The following is a 13426-nucleotide window of genomic DNA, read 5'->3' on the forward strand; positions in this document are numbered from 1 at the left end:
ACGCAAAACCTCTATTCTTCTTCTTCCGTTTACTACTTTTAATCATCCTCCTTACTGTTTCATGAAAAACCTCTATTCCAATCGCTTGCCCAATCTTGGAAAGGGAATGATGCATGCCAGAACTGGGCATTTATCACTTGTGATCCGCAGGGGAATAATGTGACTACTGTGAATCTTGGAAATCAGGGTTTTTCAGGTACTATTTCCCCCTCTCTTGCCAACTTGACTTCATTGAGGAATCTGTATTTGAATGATAATAATCTTACTGGCCCAATCCCGGAAAGCTTGACTACTTTGCCTAATCTTCAAGTCCTAGATGTGTCCAACAACAATTTGTCTAGGCCTATACTTGTTTTTTCACCTTCTGTAAACTTTTCTCATGGTGGCAACTTATTCCTTGGGAAGAATGTGAGTACTGGTGCTCCCAGTGACAATCCATCGTCTCACAATTCAAACGTCTCAGCTGGAATCGTTGTTGGTGTGGTTGTAGCTGTTGTTGTTTTTGTTGTGGTTGTGTTGTTTGTGTCTTACAAGTGTTACATGAAGCGGCAGCATAAGATGAAGGTTAGTGTAAAGGGCACTACTGTTTCGATTGAGATAAAGAAACTGGACATAGTTGATTGTGGGAGAACTTCTCCTGTTCACCAAGATGGAAACATTGCTATTCCCATCCAAGTTCTTGAAAAAGCCACAAACTTTTTTAGTGAAGAAAATGTGTTGGGGAGCGGAGGATATGGAGTGGTATATTTGGGTGAACTAGATGATGGAACAAAGGTTGCCGTGAAGAAGATGAAAGATAGGGCAACGGTTACTAAAGGAATGAATGCGTTCCAAGCAGAAATTTCTTTTCTTACCAAAGTTAGGCATAGGAATTTAGTTGCACTGATTGGTTATTGTATCAATGACAACAATAATCTTTTGGTGTACGAGTATATGCCACAAGGTACATTGGGCCATCATTTATTTGAATGGGAGAAGCATGGCTTTGATCCTCTAACTTGGAAGCAAAGGGTGACCATTGTATTAGATGTGGCCAGGGGGATTGAGTATCTTCATAGTTTGGCTCATCAAAGTTTCATTCATCGAGATATAAAGTCCTCAAATATTCTTCTTAGTGATGACATGAGAGCCAAGGTCGCAGATTTTGGATTGGTTAGAAAGGCTCCGAATGATAAATCTTCTTTTGAGACGCGAGTGGCTGGAACATTCTGTTACCTTGCACCTGAATATGCTAGTAAGTTTTAGCTATGGTATATTTTTACAATTTGGCACATTACATGATTTTTTTTTTTCTGAGTAATATTGATTGTGTAAGTCGGTGTAACTAATTAATATGATATTAAAAAAATTACTCTAAATCTAAACCAAATCATATAATGATGATAAAGTTATAAAAAGTTGGAGATTCAATCTTGAAGAAATTTATAAAAAGTTATCCGATTTTAAATCCATTCTATTAACATTTTTGGGTACGTGAGACAGATGGAATTTTTTTTAAGTATTTATTTTTTCTTCAAATATTACACTTTCTCTTATAAGTAACTTTTCAATATTTACATCTTATCTTTTGATTAAGACTATGTGGTCTAATGGTACCCAAGTTGGACTTCTATTTGGAAGATTGTGAGTTTTGAACCTCAGTGGAGGCGTTATAGCATTCAAAAAAAAATCTTTTTTGTACTTTAAAAGTAATACATTTTTCCTCATAAGTAACATTTAATTTATACATTTGGATGTGTTTTCGACAGCAACAGGACGAGCCACAAACAAAGTAGATGTTTATGCATTTGGAGTTGTTTTAATGGAGATAATCACCGGCAAAAAAGCAGTAGATGAGACATTGCCTGACGAGACGTGTCACTTGGTCACATGGTTTCACAAGATTATAAGAATAGGACACAACCTTAAAAACACTATCGACCCAACTCTTGATCTTGATGACCAAACATTTGAGAGCATTTCTAAGGTTGCAGAGTTAGCAGCTCACTGCACTGCTAACAAATATTTTCAACGACCAACAATGGAACATGTTGTTAACGTCCTTGGTCCCTTTGCACAAAGGTGGAAGACTTTGAGACTAGAAGAAATAGCGGACAAGTATGGTGGTCTTGACCGCCACATGAGCCTTCCTCTTGCGTTTGACGGCTCATCCATTGAAGGTTTGTATTTTACAGAAGCCCAACTCAACGGACATAGTGCACAATTTTAATTTTTATGCTCATTATATTTGTGCACATTAGTATTTGAAAAAACAACACTTTTAACTCGTGAATTGTTTCACTTTTGAAAATTTGGTCTCTGTAAATTAGTTTAAACAAATTTTATCCTTTAATCCTCTATTATATTAAACCCAAATATTTTAGAATAATATAATAAGTAATATTCTTTCTGTCTAACGAAAAACGTTGTCGTTTAGGTTAGGGCAGTAATATATTAAATGGTAGTAGTTAATATATGGAAATGGTTCATATTTCCAAAATCACTTTTTACAGCTGATTAATTACGGCTTGCCTTTCTCACGGGTACTCTGTGCTCGTGCTTTGCCAGTTCACTCGCACGGGCAGTGGCACGCCTGTGCGGGACCAGTGTGCCAAACCCTGGAATTTCTTTATAAATAGACTTTTTTCTTTTGTTGTTCAGGGAGAGCAGCCCCACTGAACAGTAGTAGTAGGGAAAATTTTCAGATTATGTTATTTCTTTCTTTCCTTGTTATTTTATTACTTTATCAAGTTATGTTTTGTGATTCTTAGCTTAGATTACTTTGTTCTTTTGTTTATTGCTTTTATCTTATGAATCTTTATTTTGTTGTTGAAGGTTTATCTCTCTATATATTTCGTTAATATATTGTTGGATGATGTTATTTATGAATATTCTTGTGTTTTTCGTATTTATTATAAGTGAATAGTTTAATATAGGGGTTGGATAGTGGTATATATTGTGTTTGATGCCTAGCTATTTGATCTATATTGCATAAAAGAGTTTGAAACTCAACCAAGAGTTCTTGCTTTTGATTGTGAGATGTTTTTGTATTCTTGTGTTGATGGATTTGTGCACAACATTGTCAATACTTGTCGAGTATGAGATTTTGGCAACCTTGTTCTTATACTCGTCTCTCAACCGCCAATTTCTCTTAGACCACATCTCGTGACATTCAAGATCACTTATGAGAGGTGGGAGCGTTGAAGGTCAAGACTGTTTCAGCTTATTGAGAGGGATTGGTAGAGTTACAAGAGTGAGAGATAACTCTCGTGTTCCAATTCGACCTAATATTGAATCACGAGAATAACGTGTTAATACACCGAATTGGTGTTGACATTCTTTGAACCCGAAGTGAAATTTCATAACCCTAAATCCTTTGTTTTAGCATTGGACCAATATAATACCCCTTCTAATCCCTGCTTTTATTTTCCTGTCTTTATTTCTTTACTTTTATTTCATTGTTCATTCTGTCACCATTCATCTATCTATTTGCTTAGCTTCCATATATTAAAGACTTCATGTTTGTGGCTAGTTATTTTTTATTTAATCCAACCGCCAATCCCTAAGAACGATCTAAAATAAATTTTTGTCTGTTTGTTCTGCAATCTACTATATATATTGCAGTGCGATCAACTAGATTTTGACCAATGAGCTATTGTAGGACTAGCAATTTACCTTTATCATAACTTTAAAAGTAAAATCTTGTGAACTTAGAATTAGTCCGGTGAAACTGATCTGAGATCATCTAGGTACAAAAAATAAATACTCAGTATGTAAATATGAATCTCAATTACTATAATTTGATGATATTTAATTTTACTCACATAAACTGATGAAAGATAAGTTACACTTGCCCCTAAATCATGGCTTTCTCCGTCTCGTTTGTTTCTTTCACTTTTAAAAAAAAAAAAAATTATTAAAAAGATTTCAAAACGGCTGTTTTTTACTTTTTTTATTTTTAAATTTTAATAAGCCCAGGGGTTGCCGACTTGCCGCTGGAAGCCTTTTGTGCTCCCACTGCTGTTCTTCACTGATCATCAAGATTTGTAGATAGTATTATTTTCTCTTGGTCAGCGTTGCAAATTAATTACGCTTATTAATAGGAAAAAAATCTAATAGTTATACATCATTACATTGTAATAAATTAATAATTAATAATTATATGAAAAATTTTAAAATTTTGACAATTTAATACTAAATATTTGTATTTCGTTACGGTGAGAACTGTATAAATTGTATTGAATGAACTTAATTACAACTGTACAAACATGGAGAATATATATACGCCAGCATGGGTAGCTCAACTGGTCATAGAGGTGAAACTTTGGAAGAATGACCAGGGATCGAGTCTCACCAGCGGCAGTGAGGGGGGCTCCTAGACTCTGTGGTTGAACCTTTGGAAGAAATCATAGGAAGACTAGAATAGGGAGTCATATTATGACTATGGTACACTTGTAACTTGTTTCTTGTTTCTTAGAAAAGAAAATCTAGGACCAAACAAGACTTTGGTGAATATATCTTTTGTTGAGATGAAATTTACTAGACTAGAATAGGGAGTCATACTATGATTATGGTACACTTGTAACTTGTTTCTTGTTTCCTAGAAAAGAAAATCTAGGACCAGACAAGACTTTGGTGAATATATCTTCAAGTTGATCTTTTGTTGAGATGAAATTTACTAGACTAGAATAGGGAGTCATACTATGATTATGGTACACTTGTAACTTGTTTCTTGTTTCCTAGAAAAGAAAATCTAGGACCAGACAAGACTTTGGTGAATATATCTGCAAGTTGATCTTTTGTTGAGATGAAATTTACTTGAATCTCTCCAGTAGCAACTTCATCTCGTACAAAGTGATAATCTATCTCTACATGTTTGGTGCGGGCATGGAAGATGGGATTGACACACATATATGTAGCTCCAAGATTATCGCACCATAATTTGGGAACCGAGATCCCTGTAACATGGATTTCACGCAGAAGAGACATGATCCAAATCACTTCAGCACAAACATATCCTAGAGCTTTATATCCAGCCTTAGTAGAAGATCTAGCAACAGTTCTTTGTTTCTTGCGGACCCATGATACTAGATTAGACTCAAGAAAAACAGCAAAGCCACTTGTGGATTTTCTATCCTCCGGACAGCTGGCCCAGTCAGAATCAAAGAAGGCATGAATTTCCCTTGAGGATGACTTTCTGACTCGTACGCCTAAATTAACAGTTCCTTTGACATACCGTAACACTCTCTTTAGTTGTTCCCAGTGAGTAGCTGTAGGTGCATGCATGTGTTGACATAATTGATTGACTGCAAAGGATATATCAGGACGAGTGATGGTTAAATACTGTAATGCACCCGCTAAACTCTTGTATTGTGTAGGATCATTATGTGGAGTTGCGTTAATGGGGATGGATTTTGACGTGGGAATTGGGATGGACAAGGACTTGCAGTTTGGCATTCCAGCACGTTTTAGAACATCCTGCATGTATCTCTGTTGGCAAAGTAAAGTCTCATCATTGTATTTAATTGCCTCAATTCCAAGAAAAAAATGTGGTTCACTAAGATCCCTGATTTTAAATGCAATAGAGAGTTTTGAAACTAATTGAAGAACTAGGTTCGTATCGCTTCCCATCATAAGAATGTCATCCACATAAACAAGTAGATATACACAATCAGATCCCTGTGAGTAATAAAAAAGAGGCACATATGTTTTGGATGTCTGAAACCCAATAGATAGTAAAAAGGTGTGCAAACGATTAAACCAAGCTCGAGGAGCCTGTTTTAATCCATAAAGAGACCTTTTTAGCAGACATACATGATTTGGATTGGAAGCATCAATATATATATATATATATATATATATATATATATATATATATATATATATATATATATATATATATACATAGGCGGTTGCTTCATATACACAGTTTCAGAGAGATGACCGTTCAAGAAAGCATTATGAACATCCAATTGCTTAATAGTCCACTCGGAAGATAAAACAATAGAAAGAAGAAACCTGACTGTGGTTGGTTTAACCACTGGGCTAAAAGTATCAAAAAAGTCCTGACCTAGCACTTGATTAAACTCTTTTGCTACAAGTCTTGCCTTATGCCTTTCAATGGAACCATCAGCTTTTCGTTTGGTACGAAAAACTCATTTACACCCAATGATGTTCATGTCTGACTGAGATGTCACAAGTTGCCAAGTCTGATTTTGTAGTACGACATTAAATTCCTGATCCATAGCCTCTCGCCATTCTGAATGTTTAACAGCCTGTGTGTAACAAGTGGGATCCGAAAGACAAACCTGAACCGTTAAAATAGAAGGTGGAGCCCGAGACCAAATCCGAGTGTGCATCTCATGGTTCCGAACCGTGGATTTGGTCGTTTTCCCACGAGGACGCCCACGTGGGCGTTTGACGGGCTGGACGGCCTCAACAGGTAACTCTTGGTCCGGCGAGGCAAATGGTCCGGCGGCAGCAGTGGGCGGTGGTGGAGAGGAGTCTGAATCACTGCCGGCGGTGTTGGGTGGGACGGCCACAGGACCAATCGGCAATGAAATCGCAGTGGGATGAAGAACTGACTCAGTCCACGGACAGAATTTCTCAGGTGGAGATGGCTGCACAATATTTTTGGTAGCAAAAAGGATAAACTGTTTCATCAAACCTTACATGCATGAACACATAAATCTTGTTAGTCTGTAAGTCCATGCATCTATACCTCCAAAACGACTCAGGATAACCTAGGAAAACACATGGGGTGGACCGAAACGACAATTTATGACGATTATATGGTCTGAGATATGGGTAACACAAACACCCAAAGACACGAAGAAAGGAATAGGAGGGATTGGAATTATGCACTTTAAAGTGTGGACGGAGATTATTTAATACAACATAAGGCATTTTGTTAATTAAATAAACTGCAGTTTCAAATGCAAAATCCCATAATTTATATGGGACAGAGGCACGGGCTAGAAGAGCCACCCTGTTTCAACAATGTGTCTCTGTTTTCGTTCGATACGACCATTTTGTTCATGAGTGTAGGCACATGATTATCTATGAAGGATACCTAACTAATTAAAGGAATGTGCAATTTTTTGTATTCAGCTCCTAGATCTGATTGAACGGCTTTAGTTTTTGCGTTAAAAAATCCCTCAACCATAGTACGAAATTTATCAAAGATGACATACAGATCATATTTTAATATGATGGGAAAATACCGAGTGTAAGGAGTATAATCATCCACAAAAATAACAAAATAACGATAGCCATCAATTGACAAAAGGGGAGCTAGACCCCAAATATCTGTGTATATCAAATCAAGGACACTAGAACTGGATGTCTCAACACGTGCCAATGGGAATCGAGAGGATTTACCCATTTGACATGCATTACACAAACTAGAATTACATCGAATAGAATTATTTGACCCACTAACCGGACACGACTGAAGAATACGAAGTAAAACACAATGATGTGGATGTCCTAAACGATCATGCCACACTGACGGAGAGGTGCGAGCTGTAAGAAAAACTGAGGGAGATGGCGTCGCAATTGGGAGCTTGTAGAGACCCCATGACTATTGCCTTTAAGTAGAATTTCATTGGTGTTGATATCCTTCACCAAAAAAAAAAAAAAAAAAAAAAAAAAAAAAAAAAAAAAAACGACTGAGACTCAAAAAACACTTTATTATCTATGGCAAATTTCTGAACAGATAATAAAGAAGTAGAGACACTGGGAACATGAAGGATATTAGACAATTGGAAGGAACGAGATAAGGTATTAAAAGAATCATGACCTATACGACTAATAGAGAGCTCCTTACCATCACCCACACGCAATGTGTCATTACCCGTGTATTCCTCGAATGTAGATAGGGCTGCAATATCCGGAGTGACATGATTGGTGGCCCCTGTATCAGGAATCCATGTCTGTGAGTCATTAGGATGCGACTCGGTATTCTGATACATCAAATTTGCTTGTAGAGGAGGATCATAGAGATTGTAGCATTTGATAGTCGAGTGTCCCGTACGACCACATAGTTGACAAACAATTGCCGAACCGCCACTGCCGCCACGCCCGCCACCTCTGCCAGAATGCGTTCGGCCACCGCCTCCTCCACACTGTGCGCTGGAATTCTGCCCTCGACCACCTTGGTTGTCGCCGCGTCCTCTGCGACGATGGTTACCGCTGCCACGTTGTGCGGCGAACGCCACCGGTGTACCACCTCAAATAAACTCCTGGGCACCAAGAAAATCAACCAACTCACCTAAGGTTACAGTACCACGAACCGAGAGAGATGCGGTGAGATTTTGAAATTCCGGCCGTAAATCACGAAACACATAGAGATTCATCTCGTCAAGCCCAACCAGTCTACCGGCCAAAGCAACATCCTCTAAATAACACGGGCACAACCAATATAATCAGCAACCGTGGAATCTCCCTGGCCCAGGGACTGTAGAGGGCCAAGGAGATTTAACGAGCGGGCATGAGATGCGGAAGCCAAAGACTGTTCTATTCAATCCCAAACCTCACGTGATGTACGACGACCAACGGCGAGGTGTAAGAGAGAAGAAATCAACATGGACATAAGAGCCCAATCATGACGAAACCATGTTGCGTAATCAGGATTGGGCGCCAACGAGCCACCTTCGACGACGGGCAGATAACGTGGCGGACTAGGGTTGGTTCCATCGACGAATGACATGAAACCATGTCCATCAAGGAACGGAACGACCTGAGTTCTCTAAAATAGATAATTTTTGTGTGTAAGCTTAATGCTGATAAATTGATGAGCAGTAGAAAGTGAAGACACGGCAGCGCTAGCGGAAGACGTGGTAGCGGCGTTGGAGATGTTTTGTTCGGATGATTGAACAAATTCAATAGCCATTGAGCCAGAGAAAATAGAGAAAACCCTAGCTTAACTGATACCAGATGAGAACTGTATGAATTGTATTGAATGAACTTAATTACAACTGTACAAACATGTGGAATATATATACACGAGGAATCATAGGAAGACTAGAATAGGGAGTCATACTATGACTCAAATACAAGAATCATAATACTAGTCCTAATAGTTACAATTATATTCAATAATTGTACTATTTACTCCTAGAAATAATTCAATTTGACTAAATTAAATATTAATTGGTGACTATGATGAGAGCTAATAGAGTTGTGTATTGTGTATATATATATATATATATATATATATATATATATATATATATTGAAAGTGATGTCGTTTTCAAAATTGAGAGGATATTTCAGGGATAATGAAACCTTAGAATCCTGCCGCAGCCTGTACTATATCAAACGGAAACTGCCAACATTCTTTTTCCACCACGCAGAATGACCTACCACCAGAAATGTCTATTCCTTTACCGCTTACTACTCTCTCTCAGCTTCCTCTCTCTTTCGTTTTCCGACGACGCCACAGTCATGTCCAAGCTCTTCGCCGGCATATCACAGCCGCCCTCCGGATGGTCCATCTCCAAAGACCACTGTACATGGAAAAATGTTCAATGCGATAAGTCCACCGGCAGCGTAGTCTCCATCAACCTCGACTACCAGTCCATTTCCGGCACACTCCCTTCGGAGCTCACACAGCTCGCGTCCCTTCGATCACTTTCTCTCCGGGGTAACTTCCTCTCTGGGTCTTTGCCGTCTTTCGCAAACATGTCCAACCTTGAAGAACTCTACTTAGACAACAACAAATTCAGCTCAATCCCCAGTGGTTTCCTCTTGGGTGTTCCTAATTTACAGACTTTCAACATTTCTGAGAATGGAAATCTCGGCCCATGGCAGATTCCAAGTTATTTGATTGAAAGCACAAACTTGAATGTTTTCCATGCGAGCAACGCCAGTATCACGGGAGCCATTCCGAATTTCTTCGATTCTTTCCCGACTCTTCAGAACCTGAGATTATCCTACAATAACCTCACAGGACCTCTTCCCTGGTCGATTGGGAGGTCCAAGATACAGAATTTTTGGCTAGATAACCAATTTCAGGGGCTCTCCGGGACTATTGATGTGATTTCCTCAATGACCCGGCTCTCCCAAGTATGGCTTCAAGCGAATGCCTTCACAGGTCCAATCCCTGACCTTTCCAAATGCGTAAATCTATTCGATTTGCAGCTCGGAGACAACCAACTTACCGGGGTTGTACCAGTTTCATTAACTGGTCTTCCAAATTTGGAGAACATTAGGCTTCAGAACAACAAATTGCTGGGTCCTATGCCTCTGTTTGGCAATAAGGTGAAGGTCATTCTTGGGGATACTAATAGTTTCTGTAAGGATACACCTGGGCCTTGTGATCCACAGGTCACTGCGCTTCTTGCCTTTGCTGGTGGTCTTGGATATCCAATCACGCTTGCCCAATCTTGGAAAGGGAATGATGCATGCCAGAACTGGGCATTTATCACTTGTGATCCGCAGGGGAAGAATGTGACTACTGTGAATCTTGGAAATCAGCGTTTCTCAGGTACTATTTCACCAGCTTTTTCTCAATTGACTTCATTGAGGAACCTGTATTTGAATGATAATAATCTTACCGGTCCAATTCCGGTGAGCTTGACTACTTTGCCTCATCTTCAAGTCCTTGACGTTTCTAATAACAATTTGTCTCCCCCTCTACCCTCCTTTCCACCTGCTGTAAACATTTCTTTTGGCGGTAATTTATTACTTGAAAAGACTGTGGCTACCGGTAGAGGATCACCAGGTTCAGGTCAGACTGAAAATGGGTCCTCCATGTCAGCCAGAATGTTTGTTGTTGTGGTTATAGTTGTTGTTATTGTTGTTCTAGTTGTGCTGTTTGTGTTTTACAAGTGTTACATGAAGCGGGAGCATAAGAGATTTGGAAGGGCTAAGAGTCCTGAGAAGATCAAGAGCACTCAGATGTTGAAGACTAATGAAATAATGGGCACTGCTATTAAAATCCAAGTTCTTGAAAAAGCCACAAACTTTTTCAGTGAAGAGAGCGTGTTGGGGAGTGGAGGATACGGAGTGGTTTACCTAGGTAAACTAGACAATGGAACAAAGGTTGCCGTGAAGAAGATGAAGGATGGGGCAACGCATACTAAAGGAATGAATGAGTTTCAAGCAGAAATTGCATTTCTAAGTAAAGTTCGGCATAAGAATTTGGTTGCACTGGTCGGTTATTGTATCAATGACCACAAGATGCTATTGGTGTACGAGTATATGTCACATGGTACATTGGGTCATCATTTATTTGAATGGAAGAAGCATGGCTTTGATCCTCTAACATGGAAGCAAAGGGTGACAATTGCGTGGGACGTGGCTAGAGGAATTGAGTATCTTCATAGCTTGACTCATCAAAGTTTCATTCATAGAGACATAAAGTCCTCAAATATTCTTCTTAATGATGACATAAGGGCTAAGGTTGCAGATTTTGGATTGGTCAAAAAAGCTCCGGATGATAAATCTTTCGTTGAGACACGAGTTGCTGGGACATTTGGTTATCTTGCACCAGAGTATGCTAGTAAGTATTAGTTCAGCTTATTATGTTACATTTATATTAAATTTTATATTTTGATCAAATGACAACAAGGTTTTCTTGTACAAAGTGAGATTGATCTCAGCTATCCATAGGTTCATCAATGGTTGAGGGTTTAGTAAAAAAATATTTGGTCAATTTTATAAGGGTCACACTTGTGTGAAACTGTCTCACGGAAGATTATTCCTGAGACAAGTCGGGTCGGATAAATATGGAAAGCCATCAATTAAGAAAGATCTAATAGATTTAAAGCAATTAGAGAAAAAAAAAAAATGTGGAGACATTTTTGTAATAAGTTAAACCTTTAATGCAACTAATAATAATATAGAGTGCTATTATAACACTGTAGAGTGCAACTAAGGAAAGCTACATAATACATTTGTTGAAAAATACCATGATATTTTTATAAATAACTCAAACTTTAAACTGAAACTAGTAATTAGCACTACAAAGTATAATGTTAACACTTTAGGGTGCATCTATCCAATGCACTTATACATATGTAGGGGATATTCTATACTGTTGTTAATTGAACTACAAAGATCGAGTTATTTACAAAAATGTTATTGCATTTTTTCTGTATCTTCTTGCTTTAAAGCCGTTAGAATAGTTTAGCTAGATCAACAGCTCTGAGTAGTAATATTTTTATTTGATCAAAATTCTATATATATAAGTTGTCATAGTCAATTAAAATACCCCAAAAAAAAAAAAAAAAAAAAGGAGTGCACATCCACTTTTAAACTATATAAAAAAGAATGCTTTTGGTATAATTAAAACCTATTACACTATAAGATTAAGCACATCTAACTAGTTTTATCCACACCTCCAAAAATAGAAACTTTGTTAAATCAAATAATTCATAATCTACTCATGTTACAAGCCTACAACTATAGCATATTTATTGATTTGTGATGTGTTTAAAATAAAATCATATTTGATTGTTATAAAACTAGATCGCTTATACATGTGGTCGGATGTGTTTCCAACAGCAACAGGGCGAGTAACAAAAAAAGTAGATGTTTATGCATTCGGAGTTGTTTTAATGGAGATAATCACCGGTAAAAAGGCAGTAGATGAGACTTTACCTGATGAGACGTGTCATTTAGTCACATGGTTTCACAAGATTATTAGAAAAAGTCACAACCTTCAGAAGGCTATTGACCCAACTCTTGATCCTGATGAACAAACATTTGAAAGCATTTCTAAGGTTGCAGAGTTGGCAGCTCACTGCACTACTAATAAATATTATCGTCGACCAAACATGGAACATGTTGTTAATGTTCTTGGTCCCTTTGCACATAATTGGAGGTCATTGAGACCGGAAGAAATAGTTGAAAAGTTTGGTGGTTTTGACCTCAACATGAGCCTTCCTCTTGTGTTTGATGATTCATCTATTGAAAGTTTGTCATTCACAAATGCTCAACACCGCCTCAATCAGAGTGCACAATTTTAATTTTTAAGATCATTATATTTTTATACATTAATATTTGTAGTATGTTATTCTCCGTAGTATTTTATGTACTATGACCTTGATTATGATATATAATAGATAATGTAGTGTTTGCCTATGTGTAGTTGGTTGAGTCTATTTCGTATTTGTTGTTGTGGTTATATATTAACTTATTACCTCAAGTTTAGTAGGTTGTTAGCTTCACCTTTGTAGTATAAATACTTTCATTGTGTAATGTAAATTCATCAATTCTTCACCTCTCTACATGGTATCAGAGCTATTCATTGCAAACTATAATTTTTTCCCCTTTCTCCATAAGTTTTCTATTTCCATGGCTGCTAATGCTACAACTCACATTATATTAATCCTCTCACTCGTGAGGGTGATGCTGCAAATAATGAATCTACTGGCCTCCCCAATCTGAGTAATCCGGTACCTAATGTTGAAGGTTCTCATACCATTCCTAATACCCTTGA

At 37.8% G+C, this 13426-nt stretch overlaps 2 protein-coding genes across 2 annotated transcripts; both read left to right on the forward strand.

Moving 5' to 3' along the window:
* Positions 1-51: 51 nt before the first annotated feature.
* On the forward strand, positions 52-4013 carry LOC109175122 (receptor-like kinase TMK4; the record flags this gene model as incomplete). The annotated part of the gene is made up of 3 exons (XM_019324372.1): positions 52-1234; positions 1749-2159; positions 3958-4013. Coding segments are annotated over 3 exons (1650 nt in total), but the record flags the coding sequence as incomplete, so codon positions are not given.
* A 5292-nt stretch (positions 4014-9305) lies between these two features.
* LOC109175218 (receptor-like kinase TMK4) lies at positions 9306-13212 on the forward strand. Its single transcript, XM_019324478.1, has 2 exons — positions 9306-11485; positions 12490-13212. The coding sequence occupies exons 1-2, from the start codon at positions 9337-9339 to the stop codon at positions 12951-12953; spliced, it is 2613 nt and encodes an 870-aa protein (XP_019180023.1). The 5' UTR covers positions 9306-9336; the 3' UTR covers positions 12954-13212.
* Positions 13213-13426: the final 214 nt, after the last annotated feature.

This window comes from Ipomoea nil, unplaced genomic scaffold, assembly GCF_001879475.1.
Source record: "Ipomoea nil cultivar Tokyo-kokei standard unplaced genomic scaffold, Asagao_1.1 scaffold0684, whole genome shotgun sequence".
Lineage (NCBI taxonomy): Eukaryota > Viridiplantae > Streptophyta > Magnoliopsida > Solanales > Convolvulaceae > Ipomoea > Ipomoea nil.